The 19,383-nt window shown below is 41.7% G+C and overlaps 1 protein-coding gene across 1 annotated transcript in view; it reads right to left on the reverse strand.

Moving 5' to 3' along the window:
* Window positions 1–19,383, reverse strand: part of plxnd1 (plexin D1) — a 72,093-nt gene that overhangs the window by 17,800 nt on the left and 34,910 nt on the right. The window contains exons 13-21 of the mRNA XM_080294491.1: window positions 15,815–15,960; window positions 9,457–9,562; window positions 7,933–8,072; window positions 7,351–7,530; window positions 6,919–7,003; window positions 6,460–6,732; window positions 3,463–3,612; window positions 861–975; window positions 123–230 (exon numbers count right to left, since the gene is read on the reverse strand). Coding sequence (XP_080150617.1) covers window positions 123–230; window positions 861–975; window positions 3,463–3,612; window positions 6,460–6,732; window positions 6,919–7,003; window positions 7,351–7,530; window positions 7,933–8,072; window positions 9,457–9,562; window positions 15,815–15,960 — 1,303 coding nt within the window. The remainder of the gene's footprint in view (window positions 1–122; window positions 231–860; window positions 976–3,462; window positions 3,613–6,459; window positions 6,733–6,918; window positions 7,004–7,350; window positions 7,531–7,932; window positions 8,073–9,456; window positions 9,563–15,814; window positions 15,961–19,383) is intronic.

Below are 19,383 nucleotides of genomic sequence, written 5' to 3' on the forward strand. Positions count from 1 at the left end.
TCAACATTTCTGTCTTCATGCAAACTTCTTTTTTTTTCAAAATCGCTATCAAAAGTGACTTTGATAACAAAGTTTGTACTGGTGCGCTCATGTGTGTGTGTGTGATGTTCTTATAAACACACCTTTACGGATCTCCTCTCTGATCTGGGACTCCATCTCCTCCATTTGGAGTAGCGTTTTCTGCCAGTAGCGTTCTGCCCTTCGGCTCTTTGTGCAGTACACTACCAGAGCTGAGAAAAAAAAAAACACAAAAGAGTGAGAAAAATACAATGCAACTAATTTACAAAACAACTGCTGTTATCACACACTGTCAACTTCCTGGAAATAATAACAGGGTCAAAATGGGACTGAGAGATTTTCGAATGGATGAAATTATTTTTGTGTTTTTTTAGCTTTTATGAGCTCGTGGAAAAGACTTTGTGCCAATGTTTTTCACAGTGAGAACACGGGACGTTAAAATGATTTACGCACTAATATTTCAACATTTATGTCACACCCACAAAGTCTGGCAAGAAAAGAAAGGAGGTTGGCTTTTTTTTTTTGTTTTTTTTTTAATATCTGAGAACAGATTCATACCGGGAAACTGTGTGAAAATCCACACTAACACCAATTTTCACCCATACACCTGCCCCAGAGACACACTCAAAGATTACAGTGTATACACACACATAAGCACACAGATGGAGTAAACGGTAAGAGGAACACTGTGGTCTTTGTGCAATGGATACTGAAGAGGAATGAAGGGAGGCGCAGGAATCTATGACCCCCGAATTCCTTTTATCTATTTCCCATCTGGAGCACGCATTGCTATAACAGGCATACATCCATCACGTTCTGGTAAGTATGTGTACACAACTTACCCACAGTGCACAGCAGCAGCAGCACACAGCACACCACAATGGATACCACGATGGCCATCTCGCTGCCGCCGAGCTGCACTGTGGCAACTTTGCGTCGAAAGTTCCCCACTTGCACCTAAAAAGAAAAAGGAAATGACAAATGAAACTGGGTCAAGCTCCTTCAAAAATCGGCCTCCTCCACTTAAAGTTTTCCCTTCTCCTTCTATGGATTTTTCTAACAGCGTGACTGTCAACTATATCGCCTCAAGCCCAACATTTACTTTTGTGTTCTTAGAAGCTTATTTAACGATATAAAACATTAAATTCAAAATAAAAAACTTTCAGCTCTTAATCACTGCAAATAAAAATATACTCCCCAAAAAACAAGCTACCTATTCTATAATTATCTGACAATATGTGCATTTTAATATAACGCTTAAAAGATCCCATCTCCATCTCACTAGTCCAGAAATTTGATAAAAATGCCCCAGCTGTCAGATCTTTTGAGTCAGCTGCTGGTTAGATGTTGCAAAAAGCCAACTCTAAAGCTGTGCAAGCATGTTGAAATCCTAGCAGATGCACTTAGAGTAGTGGGAATATGAGCAAATGATGTGTAAAGATAATTATAGCAGCCCAAATGAGATAAAATAAAGGGATTGTTTAAAATGGTTTGCACTGATGAAGGAAGAGTGGCGAGAATTAAACCCCACTTCCTGGATAGTTGGCTAGGAAATGAATGGCTGGAGTCAAATTGTTGTCCCTTTTCCTGCACTACATTGTAACCCAGTAAGGTAATATCCAAAAAGGCAAAAAGAAAAAGTTGAAGGCAGAAGTTTGCAGAACACACAGCAATGAGCAGTAGATGCATTAAAACTTTTCTTTGTAACACAGAGTGAGTAGAGTGCAACAGAAGCAGTTCTTAATGAGAACACAAGTTGCTGCAAACATGCACAAGCACATCATTTTTTTCTCCATAGGCACAGGTGCACATATGCAGAAAAAAAAAATTACACACTGTAGATTTTGAAAAATGGTCTCTCGCTGCAACGAGTCACCCAGTTCAGTCTAACCCAGATGTGACAAGAAAAGAACTTTCACTTCTGCCTTCTGATTAGTCAGCAGGGTCTCTCTGGTCCCTGCTCACGTCATTCCCGCTCCTTCCCCAATCTGAACATATTTCATGAAAAGAGACGGAGATAAAAAAGCCTCCAATCCTCAGACCAAATCCTTCTTACAGTGGTCTTACTCTAACGGGGGGAAGCTGGCTCACCGGGCTCCCTCATTTTCACATTCCCTCTTGCTCTTTCTGTTCCAGACATTTATTTACTCAGACCAGCCAGAGGAGGCCTTCTTCCAGAGGTTGCAACAGCCAGGCCTGGTGTAATGGAGGGGAAAATGCCATTGTTCCATGTTCCTGTTTCGCTTGGGGTACAAAAACACTGCTTCCCCACATCCACTTCTGCAGCACTTCAGAGCCAAGCACAACACAGGCGTGCAAAAATAGATCTTCCACCAAAAGTAAGTGAAGTAACACAAATGGCCACGAGCTATGCGTCACCCCAACATGTATGCATTTATTCAAATGTGCCAGCACAAAGGAAAATGTACTTGCACTCTGTATTTATGCCCCTGTCAAATGCGCTTGCAAATCATCCTCAGTGCTCGTGTGCAGGAAGCAGACAGCCCACCCATTTGTGTTATGACATCTTATCTGACCCTTGCCCTGACTTTATGTGTTTGCTAATTGCCAGTGTTTATTCTGAGACATCCTGAGAGACAGATGGGGGTGGAGGTTTGCTTGAGCAAGCCACAGGTACACAAGGAGAGACAGACAGAGAAGGAAGGAGAGGCTTTACTTCTATTTTTGTGTCAAAGTGGGGAAACGCTTCTTACAGTTCACCTCAACCGTGGCAGAGAACGACTAACATATGTTTTCTGAGCTATTTCAGCAAACCACTCGCAGTTTGGCTCATATTTAAATATAGATGAATGCTTTCCCCCTTAATAGAGCCCTATCGAAACAGACCAGAACGGATATCTACAGATGGGGAAGAGAGATGGGTAGGAAAAAGAGGGTCTGGTTTTATCAGGACTGCTCAGGGCTTAGCCATGTCTTGATTAGGGCATTTAATGGAGAATGAAAGAACCAGGAAACAAAAAACAAAGACACAAGTGAAGAGTGAGATCATCGCTGACTCAGAAGTTTTTGGGATCAGTGTGAGCAGTCTGTGCAATATATGATAGAAGAACTGATAAAAGATTAAAGACATGAACAACAGTTGGCAAACACATAACTATTTGTTGTGGCACAGAATGACGACTAACCACCCCCAACTGACTACTATTTCATGATGGAATGAGGAGCGACTACAACCCATTTATAATGCATGTAGAGCGGCACACTCACAAATGACTTGCAGAGCACGCATTCAGATTTTTGCAGATAAAATCCGTTTCAGTGTGCATCACAGGTGGTACAGATTCTGACTAAATGCTTGGCTTGAATACCGTGTAATATTTGGTTGAAACTCTAAAATTATCGAGGTCCAGGCAGCAATATTTTCAGCACAAGTCTGAATTGTATATTTGCATGTTATAGTGTTTTACAAGGTTTAATACTTACAAAGACAGGAAGCTCCCTTTCGCTGGAGCTGGATAGTCCATTGATAGTGCAGTGGAACAGCTGGTCATTGTGAAAAGTGATGTTGCAGGGATAGGAGCCAATCATCACTGAGTATTCCTCCGGCATCAGCTCCAGATCGCTTGGTACTTTCTGTGCCAGAAACGAATAAAAACAGCCGTCAGCCGGTCAGGAGTAAGACAGCAGAGGGGCCTACTTCGAACAAGCGCAGATAACATTCACGAAGAGATTTACCCCACACATACGTGCAGACACATAGGCATTCTAGTGTGCACGCACAGAAACCGAGCCGTGGCAGGCCTGTCATGCAGCTGTCATGCAGAGAAAGGCAGCGGGAAACTCATCCAGTTTGGGCTAGAGTTCAGCTCGAAGCACAAAACATTCCCACTCCCCCTCTCACATGGCCAGAAAAGTTTCTACAAACAAACCCGATCACGGTCATCCCTGTCTGAGCCCAGAATAACATTCTCAGGGCCTTTACAGAAGCCTTTTGAAATAAGATGCATGGACAATGTTTTCCAATCAGTCTAACTCTGCTGCTTCCATTAAAGCCCGGAATTTCACTGCTTAAATAGACGCTCGTCTGATTTTACACATGAAGTGTGATTTCACTGACTCAGGAGGTGTAGCACTTAGCTTATTTAAAAAGCAGCACAATATCTTCCGAGGATCTAGTGAAGGATTTTTAAATGCTTAAAAATTTATAGTAGGGATCAGGAGAACTCACTTTACAGATGGTGGGCACTGAGTTTGAAAGATTTTTATCAGGCATGACAGAAATGAAAGATGTCCTTCACTTCCAATATGGTAATTTCTTGATTTTGAAGCTTGTCCCGTGTTAGGACCTAAGGCTCAGATCACTTGCACAATGCTAATTACATGTTAATCTTCATTACTTCTTCTTCTTCTTGTTTTGGCTGGTGTCTTTAAAAGTCACCATAGTGGATCATCTTCCTCTTGCACAGCAATCCCCTGCATGTTGCCCTACAGTACATCCATGAACCTCCTCTGAGGTCTTTTTTCAACATTCTTTGTTCAGTTTACCCACTATTACTCCTCCATCTCAACATTCCTGCTCAATCTGACCTGTCCCTAATTATTCCCATTATTTAGTAGAGTCTCTCACATATCGTCAAAATATCTGAAACTCTTAGACTAAAGTACCCTTTTTAACATGTATAACATAAAATCTAGTTGTCTGTTCAAGGGTCACGGTGGTTAAGCGGTTAGCATTTTTACTTCAGGTTCGACCCAGGCTGGGTCTCTTCTGCAGGTTCTGCCCATCTTTTGGTTCCTCCCCTACCAAAATCATAATGGGTCCGTGCTGTCTATGTTGGCCCAGAAGACTCATGCAAAATAAATTCTTAATCTGAAATATTTTACTAATCAGTTAATTAAGGGTTAATGAGTAATGCAAGAAACGTCATTCCACCAGAGTTCAATAATAGTTTTTCTAGTCAGGAATGTAGAAACTTCAGTACACAAAGATCAGACACAGATGATTAAATCGGCTGTAAAAAGTCTAGCTGCATTACTTCAAGTACTTTATTTGAAAGTAGAAATCCAGTCAGGAACAGTCAGGAACGAACTGTAATCTTGCCACAGTGAGCTTTACTGTGAAACAACAAAGAAGAATTTTAATATTCATCTTTGGGCACTAACTCCAAGGTTTGTGTATGATTGCATGACTCCTTGTGTTTCTTGTGGTTTTACTTTTTACTGTGTCACAGCCTTCTCTGTAATTAATTTGCTATGTACAGTGTTATTATTACTAATAATAGACTAACCTACAAACAGAGAGACGTACAAACATATGAGCCTTTTTGTATGAAATGGCAATTTCCCTTCAATATAAGAATGACAAGTGAGGAAGTATGCGTGTGTTTATCCCCAGCGTGCTTCCTTGTTTTGATTACACCCTTAGGACACTGTTCTGTCCCCACTGCAGATTGCAGCCCCCTGGGTCTCTGTCAACAAATGCTTCCTTGAACAAACACAACACACACACATCATACACAGACACAAAAAGCATCAAGCTATCACACCAATATGTTTGAGCATATTCTAAGAAATAGATTTTTATAACCCCAATATGCACAAGATTTTCACATGGAAACTAATAGAAAAGGCCAAAACAATGGATTCAACAGGCCGAAAACAGAATAAAGGATAACAAAACCCACCCACATTCCAGCTCAGGTTCTTAATATAGGCTGGCTGGCTAACAAGCTCCCTATTAAACAAACACATTTCTCTTCAGCCTCTCTCTCCCATTCAGCTCCACCACGAGTGGAATCCATCTTCCTAAATCAAACAGGAAACAACAAATGAGTCGACCATGTAGATGGGCTGAACCCGGCACACACCGACACATAAAGAGGAAGCTGCGTCGTGTTCAAACTTTCCTGTCTGCGCTGTTAGTATGTGCATTTTTTTACGGTGTCACAGCCAGAAACCCTCTAGGGTGATGAATTCATGCAGACAGGTGCTTAGATCAGCCAGAACGTGGAACATGGGACCTCCAACTAAACAAAGCCCCCCTTCCCCCTTAGACCTGCAACATTAGAAGTCAACACATTACAGGGGACAGAGCCTTTGAAGTGTTTTATATGCCTCTGGTTTATGTGAATATGAATAAAGAAACAGTCAGCTCTGTCGGCTCATAACAGTGGGGGCATTCAGGTTTACAGCAGTGATGCTTTTGAAACCACAAAACAAGCCAGAAAATAGCATCACTAGTTCAAGGAGTAGAGTAAGTATTTCATTTTTTTCAAAGCTCGCCACATAACAACATAAAAGGCCTGATGTCTTCTGATGGTACCTTTATGTCTGACCAGCTTTTTGATGAAATAAAGTTAAAATGCAAATTATTTGTGTGGAAATGTCTGTAGGGACTGGCAGACTTCTGGGGATTTCTGAGGATCTTTTTGTAGACCAGCACAAAGTGAAGCATGAAAGTGATTGAACAGTGTCGCTCACATTGATGATGAGTGTCAGCTGCTCCCCTGAATGGTGTTTGATTAGCTTCTCCTTGTTGGCGGTGAAGAACTGAGGATCCTCCACATATTCCAAGGGAAAGTGACCTATGTGAGGTTCCTCCTCTTCTTCTTCGTCATCGGTATCAGACGAGAAAGGCGGCCTGTCATTCGTGTAAAGGACTCCATTCAGCAAGAACTGCACTGAGGTCGGCTGGGATTGGTTGGATGGAGGAGAGCGGCAGGCAATTGTGGAGGGGGTGAGCACTTCACACTGCTGTAGAAGGACCAGAGAGGACAACAGTTACTTACTTTGAACCAATAATTTATTTGTGTCTGCATGTTTATGACTACATCACAGGAGAAAATAATTATTTTCTAGTGAATCCCAAGATCCCACACATCTGACTATCTGACTGAAAGCGTCAAGCAAAATAAATGAGGAAATAATTAGGATACTCACTGAATGTCCAATTCCCACCACCTGCATGGTGACACTCTGTACCAGATCAAAACCCTGGCCTGTCACTGTGATGTTCCTGCCACCACTGTGACACACACACAACAGAGAGTCACATCTCAGCTGCGACAAAAAAATGTGTCAAATTCATACTGACATGCAAATACTTTGGGACCCTTCTCCAACACGAGACAGAGACAGGACAAGATAATAAAGCACACCAGTTTGAATACACTGAAAAGCCTCACATGTCCTCAAAAACATGCCACTGCCCTGTCACACTGAAGCTGTGCAATTTAGAGAACAATAGGAAGAAGACACTGAGGACAATATTACAGTAATGACTTATGCCTGTGACTGGGAATGCGAGGAGAACTCCAAAGTATTGCATGTGGAGATTTTTAATCCTTGAGATGTGTGTGGTGGTATACGTACCTGCGGAAGCTCATTTTGGGGTGGATGGAGGTGATAGTGGGGTTCCTCTCATAGGTGTATGTGGTGCTAAGCTCTGGACCCTCACAAGTTTTGTTCTCAAACTCTACACACACTGTTACTGGGTCAGTGTGTGCCTGTGAGGCAGGAGGCATGATGCATTCAATTGTTCGAGCTGTTTTCCTAATAAAAGAAAGAAAAGAAAAACAGGTAAACGGTGTAACCTCAGAACTTGCAATGTCTACAACTGTTTAATCCCCAAAATACTTCCAATTACAATTGAAGTCATATTGGCAGAGTTGCACAGAAGTCAAAAATCTGTTTTGGAAAGCATTAGGGATACAGGTAAAGGTGCTGAATTTTATGCCGGCTTCACTGTGCAGCCTGAATAAATAATTACTGTGTAGCTGCATTTGTTATCAGCTACAGAAAAGGGCGCTATTAATATGGGCAAAGCAAAGAAAGCTATTTAAATCCTTTGTGGTTTATTGGTAAGCATTCAAAGTCACAGAGAGTTTAGAACCACTTGAAATTTGGCCAGCTTAACAAAAGTTGCAGAAACTGCTTGACGAAAGTCGCACTCACTTAGTGATAATGCATTCCTGTGTTGTGTTGACCTTGACTTTAACCTCAGATCCAATGTTAAGGTGTTCCCCATTGATGGTCACTTTGGTTCCTCCAGCACGCAAGCCCCGCTCCGGCTCCATGGACAGTAGCTTTGGGATCTGCATGCAGAGGAAAGATATGGGACACTACTAACAAGAAATCACATTTATCAGTAGAAATCTGACAGCTTCTGTCACTGGAAAAGACAGGCTTAGTAAAAACTGCGTTTGTGCTCTATGATGCCTTTCTTGACAACAAATAAAATCTTTCCTTATCCTTTGAGGTTTAAATATTACGTCTTTACAGATGGGCTGAGACAGCTGCTGACTATAACAATAAATTAGTGAGGAAAACTGTGAAGACAGCCCACGCTGCAGTATGTTAAAGTGCTGCTGAAGCCAACAGGCATTTAAGGCCCAAGTAGCAGGACAGCTGTACTGTACTGCGGGTAAGAAGCAATAATGTTCATGCATACGCATGAGAAACTTCATGCACACGTAATCATACATGCACAAAAGCACCTACACACAAATAAAAAGCCTCCTTGGGCGAAGATGAATATCCCTGTCCGGCTCTGCAGCTACCAGCATCAGCATTCCTGCTCTTTTCAAACTTTTTATCCCCGCCGTGAACCTCGCCTCCAGGGAAACCTCTTATCCTCACTGACAGGATTCACTTCCTCAGTGCACAGGGATGGAGCAGACCTATTGTGTATTTTTGTTTAGGAGGGGGCGTAAGGAGGCAGATGTTTCCGTCAAGAGGTTTGAGGAAGGAGATGCGGTAGAGGCACATATCCTGTCTCCAGAACTGCTTCCCCTTTCTCTCACATCTTCTCCTGCAGTAAAACACCTCCCGACACTGACCAGTTCTGAGATGGATAAGGAAGCTCAGGAGGAGGTCCAACAACAGTCCTTACTATGTTTGTCGTTCTAGATTTTAAAAAAATCCTTATGTATCAAGAAGGGTTTCAAGATTGGGATGATTTCTCTGTGGGATGACTCACAAGGAGATCTGTTTGTAGAAGCTCCAGACATGACAGCTCGTTCCAGCACTGGATTGTAAAAAAAATTCTTTGTCTATAAACAAAGAGAAACAAATGGCTTACATGGGTATTTCCACTGGGTGAATACTCTTAGAGACTGAGAGACTGTGTGGGTTGAGGTCAATTAACACAATGCTGGCCAGCTCGCCTCGTCCGGTGATGAATTCAGAGCAAGGGGACATTCCAACAATCACCATATTTGTTTTTTCTGGCATTCAATGCTGAATGACAATGGTGCTTAGCTTACAGCTCACATGGATGTTTGAAGATTCCCACACACTAGCATTCCTCTGAATCATAAAACGCATCTGTTAACACTTAACTGACACACATGGGGAGGCTTTCCCAGTGGGGAAGGAGCAAAAAAAAAAAAAGGAGCATAGATGAAGAGTGTGGAGGAAGAGGCAGATAGAACAGAAAGCAAAAACCAGCAGGAGGGTGGATATCTGGAGAATACTCACTAAATATGAGAAGGTCTCCTTTGACTTCCCCATCCCACTCTGCTCCACATCCACTTGGACAATATCGCTCCTGTTATCTGCAGCCCTCCCAGTGACACACACCAGCCTGGGGACAGAACACCACAACAGAGGATCAGTTAATAAAAGAGAACAATATGAATAACAAGCAAAAAAAAAAAAATGATGCTCACAATTTTAAATCAATAAACTCATTTGAAAAAAAAAAAGGAGTCGCTCAACTCAAATTGCAAGTGAGGGAAACCAATATAAGAATGAAAAAGGAGATCTCGACCTGCTAAACAAAGACACATAATTAATCTTGGGGAATAGTGTTATGAACTAATTCATCAATGCCCATTGCATTTACATAAGGGAATCCAATAAAGCCCTGGGATATCAGATATTAGGGGAAGTAAAGTTCAAAGCTCCTTAGACCAGATGTGTCTAACCACAGAGGAGATTAAGAAGCTGCCGTGGCTTGTACTCTTACCTCCTGGCTGTGATTATACCCTGTGCCATCAGTGCACACTCTACAGAGACGTCTCATATTAATGACATGGTGGTGTACTGAGGCACAGAGACCTACTGTTCTGGGACCTCACTGGGATAAATGTACCAAAGGGGGAACACAACCTTTATCGCCTCAAATGATCTCCTTCCAGCTTGACACCCTGTCGGTTTATTTAGTCAGGTGCCTGCTGCTACAGTGGTTATAAATTCTCAGCTAGCGATATATGATTGACAGAGGAGACCCATGGAATTTACATAAGTGCAGGAGCTGTGCTTAGTGTGGGAGGACCTGGCAGGACACACAGTAGATGCGGCTGGGCTGGGTCGGTCTAGGCTTGGCTGAGGTCAAGCTGTCGGGGCTTTCTAAATATCAAGCCTTAAACAAAGTGACATGTATTCTAGCATATAACAACCCTAATTAAAACAAATTTTCCCCTTTTTTCATAAGCCAGAATAGGTGTTAAAAGGAAACTAAAATAACCTGCAGTACCAACCATCTGTTGATAGCAGGGTCTACATTCATGCTCATTAATTACAGAAGCATCAGGTAAAGAATGCCATTACACTCAAATTACACTCCTCTCAGTTATGTGGCATGAGGGCAGAAGTGCACCTGTTTGGGAAAAAATGCATCGCTTCACATGCTCTAAATTAGAGAGGAAAGAAAAACAAGGACAAACAAAATGAAACATGACTATTCACAGGATCAAGCCTGAGGGAAATAAGAGAAATTGGAGCCTGAATCAGTCTCAACTTGCAGGGTAGCTTCAGGCTGGGAACTAAACTGTTATCAAAACTGTACATCATATTATATGATGTTTGCTATTGAACCATAATGTTGAGGATAATTCTGCACAGCAAAGACACAAAGTCATTTTTTCCTGTGAACTACAACACAAGGGGTTTTCTCAGCAGATAGATGCTATGATGAAGTCAGCCTGTACCATTTAAACTGAAACTAGGTGTGTCTCATAGTTTCAGGAAAGAGTTTAGAATCTTTCATAATCCGAACATGTCAAAAACATTTTAACATTGCCTTCAAACCTGCTCAATCTAAGCTGTCCCTCATCATTCCCATTATTTTTTAGTGCCTCTCACATATTCTAAAACTATATTTAATCCTGAGATGAAATTACCCCTTATAATGTCTATAACATCAGGTTAAGCTGCTTTTTCAAGGGTTAGACAGCATGGTGGCCTCTCTACCTTTGTCTCTGAACCACTCAGTTTGAGCCATCCCGCTCTCATTTCTAATCCTGTATATCCTGGTCACTCCCAATGAAAATCTTAACCTTTCTTAACCGATTCAGTTCTGCCACCTTCAGCTCCTCCTGTTCTTTTGTTATTACTACCATCTTATAACCACACATCATAGCGGGTCTCACTGCCTTCTTGGAAACCTTCCCATTTACTCTGGCTGCTATCCTTCTTTTACAAATCACCCCTGACACTCGTCACCACCCACTCCACCCTGCCTGAACTCTCTTCTTCACCTGTCTTGTACACTGTCCATTGCTTTGGATCCTCTCATTGAACACACTCTGTAATATTTGACTTCACACTGATAAAACACTGTAAAAAAACACCAACAAAATCTTCACATTGGAGAACCTGGAGCCAGGAAACTGCTGCCATTTTTGTTTACAAAAATTTATTTAAACAATTAACAGAATTATCAAAACAGATGTTGAATAATTTGGAATAATTTCCTGTTGATTGACTAATCAATGCAGCTCCACTCGAAGTATATAACAATAACTTCTTATGGCATAATTAAATTTCCACCAATTAACTCAGATGAATTATTTTTAATCTTCTGCTAAATTAGACTCTTGCCAGTTACGAGACAATTAACTTCTCAGAGCTAGTGTGGCAGCAGTGACAGTACTTGCTATATATCCCACAGTGCCAAATGAAACAGTGCAGAAGAAAACTATGCAGCCTCCCGCATACACAATGCATGTTGCAACACTTCCATGTTTAATTTTTAGATATGTACCAACGTGTCCAATGTTCCATCGATGTGCAATCAGATAAAAAAGCATAGAAGTAGACTTTTGTAAGATATGCAGATAATGTGGTGTGTGCATGAGGGTGTATGCTGGACGTGATGTTGATGTGGTGTGATTCTACTCAAAGGACAGGCAGACTCCCTGCAGGAGCGCACAGGGCCTGGGCTGACCCCTGCTCTATATTCCAGCATTGCCCCACTGTGGAGATATTACAGTCGGGAGGGCAACATTTGTTCTAGCACTGAGATGTCTCTAATCATTTCCCTCGAGTGGCTGCAAAATCATCAACAATCCAGTCCGTATGTGTCTGAATACAAGTGTTTTCTGGGGCCGAGCTAAATGGACACAGCGACGGCCACTCAAGGTTCGTATGAAAATGATGAAAAGGAAGGGCAGCATGGAGGACCTGAGCCAAACATCAAGTGAAGCACTTCAATAAATGAGGTGTGCTTAGACTGACTGTGCCATTAATTAACATGTTGACACTGGGTGAGAAGAGCATAGCCTCTCCAGTGCTGCACATTTTCCTTTTGGCACACAGATGTGAACTTTCACCTTTCAGCACACGGGCAGACACCTGTCTCAACAGTCGTGGTAAATGAGGTCACATGCACAGGTGTGTGTATGCTGATGAGTAGGCTGCGTATATGAAGAGAGCAATACTGACGGCTGGCAAGGTCTTATGAATGAGGGGAATTTGAAGCAGACCTTCCTGCTTCAGGGGTGTGGTGTGAATAGCTTTACATTGTACCTCAAAATTAAGTTGTGAAGGTGATGAGACAGGATCACTAATCAATCACCGGAGTGCCCCACAAGGAAGAAGTAGAAAAATGTCTGGTTTCGCATGCCTGCGCGTGTCTGTGCAAGTCAAATGTGCTGACACTGTCAGACGCACTGATGTGTTATGATTTGTCAGTGCCACTTCCAGCAATGACGACGTGCTGTCACAACAACCAGCCTTTGGAGCCAATAAGGAATGACAACATGGGATGAGCTCACCCCGGAGTGAAACGTGATTCGTTGTTTTCTACATGTGTGGTTTGGGGGGAATGTGTCAGGCAGTTGGAGTGACAGGTAAGACCCGCAGGTCACCCTAGAACTGGTCTTAATACAATGATTGGCTTCAGTGGAGCAAGACCAGATAAACAGTTCCATTCAGGGAACATTACAGATACGGAATGAAAGTTCGGATGTAATTGTCGAGTTACTGACTTTTCACTGAGTTCTGCTAGAGTCGGAGTCGGGCTCCTTCTGTCTCCATGGTGACAATGTGACGGTTCCTGAGCTTTGGAGGGGTGGTGATGGAGCCATTTAAAATGAGAAGTGTGCTGCATAATAATATTTGTGAAAATTAGCCTCATGAATGCATGAAAACTGAGCCACACGTGGACAGTGGGTATTTTAATTTCATGATTGGTGGGCCTATATAAAGCAGATCTAATCACTGTCACAGATCTCTGTGATGGTGATTAATTAACAAGAGGAAGTTTATAAACTGCCCCCTCTTGGATTGTCTTTAAATAAAAGTTGGTCAAGCACAAAATAAAAAGTATGGATTTCCTCTGCTGCCCTTGATGGTCTATTTCTGTTTCTTTTCTTTGTAGCACGCCAAATAATAGACCATTTTCCACCTGACCTCCTAGACGTTAGAACTAGGGTTATCTGGCCTGGGATCAAAAACTTTTACGTTGCTTTCATTTATACATTTGGCATGTATACAATGAATCCATCTCTATCACTTTCATATGCTCTGGCTAATCTGTCGGTATCTAGAAATTTAAAACATTTTGCAGAAGAAAAGATAAAACCATTTTCAGTGCATTCTTTTTTCTGAGAATTTGAGGCTCAGGTGTAATTTATATTTCTAGTTGTCGCTAAAATGGCTTCGAGCCTTTATAAACACCTGGAGATCTGCTGGGCAAACTGTTTCTAACTCGTCACCGTGAGATTACCTACATTTCTTTCTTTTTTAAAAAACTTTTGTCCTATTGTGCAAAATTCTTAAGTCTGCCCTTATTTCTTAACATTTTGCTTCCAAGGAACCAAACTATAATGTAATGTTTTTAGCAGGCTTTGTGAAGTCTTCTCTTTACCCATTAGCTGCTGTTTATTCATTTTAACACTGACCTATGAGACATTCAAGCATAAAAAAGCAAAGAGCCTATTTTAAATTGTGTCTTCAGACACTCTGTTACAAGAACTTGGTTGTAAAAATGATTTTTTTTGTCAATTTTTTTAAAATTTGAGCTTACAATAATATTGAAGGTAACACAATTTGACAGGCAAAAAAATAATACATTTTCAAGAACAAGCTGATTTCTAAAGCGACGTTAGACAGAAATTATCTGGAAGTATCTGAGAGTGATGTACAGCGTTTCCTTAAAAAATCTGAAGAAACTGAACAAGTAGAGAACAACAGAAGAAGTATCAGGCCTGCAAAATGATTTACAGCAGATGAGCAGCATCTGAAAGTCATGTTCTCAAGAAATAGAAAAAAAAACCAGGACCCAAGAGATGCATCTGGACTTTCAGTTCATTAAGCTACTGTTTGCTGAAGCCTCTCCGGAGGTATACTAGACTGAAAATCAGTGCAACAAATCTCATGAAGCCCATAAGACCGGTTCCAAATCTGAAATTTGGTTCAAATTGTCAAAAATATGTATGGAGGAAGTCAGGAGAGGGGCTCTGTCGTGGTTTAGCCTGTATTTCAGCCAGTAGTGTTACTTACAAAAGTAATCCAAAGAACAGCTTTGGATGTCTTTAAGGAACTATTGGGAACTATTCCTGAAACTATTGAAAAAAATATCAGGAAACTTGCTTAAGAGAGTTTAGGCTGTGGGGGAGCAAAAACATGCTTGTCTCTGGAGTCTTGGACAAAATCAGAATACCTGAAGAGAACCCATGCAAGCACAGAAAGAAAATGTAAACTTTACATACAAAAAGCACCAGCCCAGTCCATCGCAGGGCCAACACAGAGATAGAGACGTGCTAGAGACTTTGTTTCTAATAAGACATTTGCATTCTCATGTGTACCTATAACAGGTGATGTTTAAAAATGTTTGATGTTGCAGTCGATGTCTGAAAATGGCTTCTGTTTAGATAAATATGCTTACATGAATATTCTTTCCCACCTGGATTAGAGGGTTTTCAATATAGAAAAAAATATTTCCCAAAATCTTTTAAAGCATGGCACCCGTTTACTACTTTTTCATACTTTTCCCAGCTGAAGACATTCCAGTGTAATAGAGGTAGCTTCCACCATCCAATAAAAGTAGGCAGGTGTGACTGAATGATCTGATTTGAGGGTGTTTTAGCACACACAGTGTTCATGTCTGAGATGTCCATGTCAGGAGTCTTTCAGTAACAGTGAGAAATCTTTCCATCACTTGATCTCCGTGTGTGTCTATTTCAGCCTGCCATCCACCTGAACGCTCACCTGCCTGAAATCCTATTAGGTTACCATGACGACAGGTAATTGTCAGCTATCATCTCACAAGTCCTGACACTAACAATGGTGCATATTTCATCAGGGTTAAAAAAAAAAAATAAAGTAAAAAATAATACATATATATATATATATATATATATACATATATATATATATATATATATATATATATATATATATATATATATATATATATATATATATAGTTGGTGTACAGGGCAAGAAGTTCAGTTTTGTTATTTCAACATAGCAGATAATGTGAAAAGTAGTTAAATATATAAAAGATATAAACGAGACAAACTGATATGATTGAGCAAATTTACAGGGAGAGGCTGACATACACTGCAAACGTATGAATCATAATTCAGTTATATGTTGTAAAACTTACTCTGTGGAGACAGTGTAGAACTGAGGCAGCAGAGTACAGTTCACATCTCCTATAGAGACTCTCACTGCTTTAGCCCTCCTGCCCAGGTTCCTGCCCTGAACTGTCAGCAGGGTGCCTCCTTCCACTGGACCACTTAGAGGGGAAATCTGTCAGAGACAAAGTGAAAAAAGAAAATATGAGAGGGGAGAAAAAAAAGGCAGTGAAATTGGACAATAAATTAGAGCTCATAAGTAGATTACCGCCCTAAAAACACTCCACTAACGATGGGCGATAATGAATATGACAAAGAATTAGGAGAATAGAGGTGCCGTCTCTGATGCTGACATGGAGTGTGGCACACACACAGAGATAAGGGCCCATGTAAGTGTTCTTCTGCTGAAGACTGAGATCTAATTGAATAGACACACACTTTAGGTATACACACACACAAAGCAGACTCTTAACTGCGGTAGTCTGAGACTCTTCAGCCTCTAATCCTCTACAGCACATGCAAATAAAGAGCAGACTAAGAGCCCCCTTCACATCCCACAAGAGACAGAGAGAGTGAGAAAGTGAGGGCTGAAGAGCCGAGGTGTAGAGCACAGCAGAAAGGTGGATGAGTGGGGAGGCAATTTAGGGGACTGATTGTCGAGAGGAAAGTGAATGCTGATGGTGGTGGTGAGAGAGCAAAGCCTCAACAGGGGAATTAATGCACAGCAGTATTCCCTTTCATCTGTTTTCCTGTGTCTGCTCTGTCAAATTCCTTAGTCCCATTTCTGCTGTTGTTCAGAGGCATACTCTCACGCATCATTTCAGCCCTCACTTTTGGTCTCTTAACTTTCCATTCTGGAGCCACAGAAAGAAAAGAAGAGGACTGTCACTTCTCCAGTCGCCATGAAAACTCAACTTTCTCAGATAACATCTCCAACGCCCAGACAGAAGCAATCTAGCATCATCTTGCCACTGTAGCATAGCTATCCCAGCAGTGCGCATGCTTTTCTGGATGTCCCTCTGGCTGAGCCGAGGTCACGGTGACCCCTCTGTGTTATTAGCCTGGCTCCGGCTCTATCTGAAACTGAGCTGAAAAATGAAAACAGCACTTCTGTTTGGTCTAGGTGAGAGGACAAGGCTCGGCCCTGCATTCAAATAATTCGAAACCCACAAGACTGACAGCACAGATAAATAAACCATATATTTCCTAGCTAAAATGGGAGGCGGTTGAGAAAAGAGTGAATGTGGTACTTTTATTATGGTGTGAAAACAAACTGTTGGAATCCAGCCCATTACTTACCGTATTTCTGTGAGATTTACACTGCAGGAAATGGTGCAAATGTTTTTGCGGTTATATTAAGGTTTCAGACATTAAGTGTGGCCACCCCGTGTCTACTTACACCAAGTATATATACTTCCTCTAACAAAAACATCACATTCTTTCACGCACATGTAATCCACAAACAGCATATAAATGCTTGTCCGCGCAGTTGTGCACACGCACACTGTAGTATGTCAGACAAACACAGAAAAGCAGCCGGCAATATGCAGTTATTTATTATCACTATGCGTCGTATAGCGCGTAGTGCGTCCCTGCGGTGCCATTGAGACCTGACAGCAACATCAGCTTGCATGCTGTTCATTTACACCTCTTACAAGTCTGTGAGTCCTGATTTACAGCGCAAACTCTGCCAGGCCTCCTGGGAGATCACAGGGTGTGAATGTGCCTCAGCAAAAAGCTCCAGAAGGAAAGCTGGAGCTTTTAAACAAAATTACTCCACATTCTCGTATTCAAATGAAACATGCTCCAAATGTACATGCATGTATATAAACCTGCACCAAACAAACCAGCTACCTAATGAAATCCACATGTTTTCCTTTTCATTTTTGGGGGGGGGATTGTTTTGAGGTCAGAGCTTTCATCTTCCTCTCCTCACTCGACTTCCTCTGCATCAGACTAATCAAGGAGGACGTGAGGACAAAAACAGGAAAAAGCTTCTCACTATACTGTACCCTTCTCCACCCTGTCTTTTGTCCAACTAGCTCTCCATCCTCTCTCCCAAACCATTTAGGTCTCACCCAAGTCCTTCTGTTCCTTTTCTTTTCATGTTGTGAGTGAACTATGTTTTGCAGTTCCTGTTTTGGTTGCCAAAGTACCTCTAATCAATGGATTTTTTTTTTTAATTCCTTGAACTAGTCTAGGTATGACATGAAAATAAAGAGCCCCTGGAGTTAATAATAAATGTCTCCATTGTCTTACGTCAATGAATTGAACAGAGCATTTTTCTCAATTAGGTGCTAAGTGGCAAAGTTTAGGGAATAATGAAATCCTCCTCTGTATTATTGATATTTTGGTGTGAGTACCTTGTGACAGAGATTGTACGTGACAAAGCCAGAGCGATGAAAAACATGTTTCATTATCTTAGCAGCACTGTTGCAAGGACTATATAACAAAGAGCTGCTGCAGTCTGAGTGTGTTTGAATGTTTGGGGAGAGCGGAGCTTTTTTTTTTTCTATAAGCTGGAGGACTTGGGCTCTAACCCCTGTGGATTCTCTGGGAAAACACGGCTGCCAAAGCATTGCATCACTCACCCCACCGAACCACAACCCCAGTATCCTCTCTGCAGCCTGCTCTCCTGAGAGAGCCAGTAGGAGTGTGTGTGTGTGTGTGTATGAGAGAGAGAGAGAGAGACATGGAGTATTGCAACAATAGTCTACCCACACATACTGAATCTCAGCCCAGCTAACTTCAGTCATGTAAGAAGTCCACATAAGTTAGACTCTCACAGAGCATCCTGTTAGTCACAGTATGCTGACAGCTACAAAGAATGAAGGATAATCGTGAATGCTTCAATATGGCCTATTTGTGTGACAGATTGTGGGCTTACGTGTGTGTATGTGAGAGAGTGTGTGTCTGCGCGCCTGCTTTGTTCTGCTTGCCGACCAGGTTTTATCTACAGGAAGTTCAGGCCGACTGAGTCTCATGTGAGCCATGCTTCCCATGACCGCCTACCAAAGCTGTGCTGATATAATGCTTGGTAGCGGCAGAAAAGGCTCGGAAGATGACTCTAAATAGGCTCCCATTACAGTTGGAAAAACAAATGAATACGATCATGCAAATGAGCTCCGCAAACCCTGGCAGTAATCATGATGACGTGACTGCAGTCAGATCCCGTGTAAGATAAATACTCCTTAATTCCTTTTAGCAGTGCGGTTTTTCTCTTGTTGTGGTTGCAAAATCTCAAGTCCCTCATGGTTCTGATTTGTTTTCCTTTTAGCCTTTGTGGTTTCATACATAAAGGGTCCTACACACATAGCTTTCATGCCCCAGTCCACATGGTTTGCTTATGTACAGCTGTTACATGGTGCAGAAGGTGTTCCCATGGCCTCCTGAGTCATTGCAGGTCGACTCATTTGGGTCTCCTGGGGTCTGTGGCTATGTGACTGTTAGTTTTATCACTGAATGAGCTGCTTTAATAAGGTTCAAACAAAACCTTAGCAGCTGATCCTGGACTGACAGACAATCTGGGTTGCCAGACCATGTGAGTGACCTCATGATTTACCATTACATGGCCTAAATACCATAGGTGTGAGGGATG

Source organism: Astatotilapia calliptera, chromosome 20, assembly GCF_964374335.1.
Source record: "Astatotilapia calliptera chromosome 20, fAstCal68.1, whole genome shotgun sequence".
Taxonomy (NCBI): domain Eukaryota; kingdom Metazoa; phylum Chordata; class Actinopteri; order Cichliformes; family Cichlidae; genus Astatotilapia; species Astatotilapia calliptera.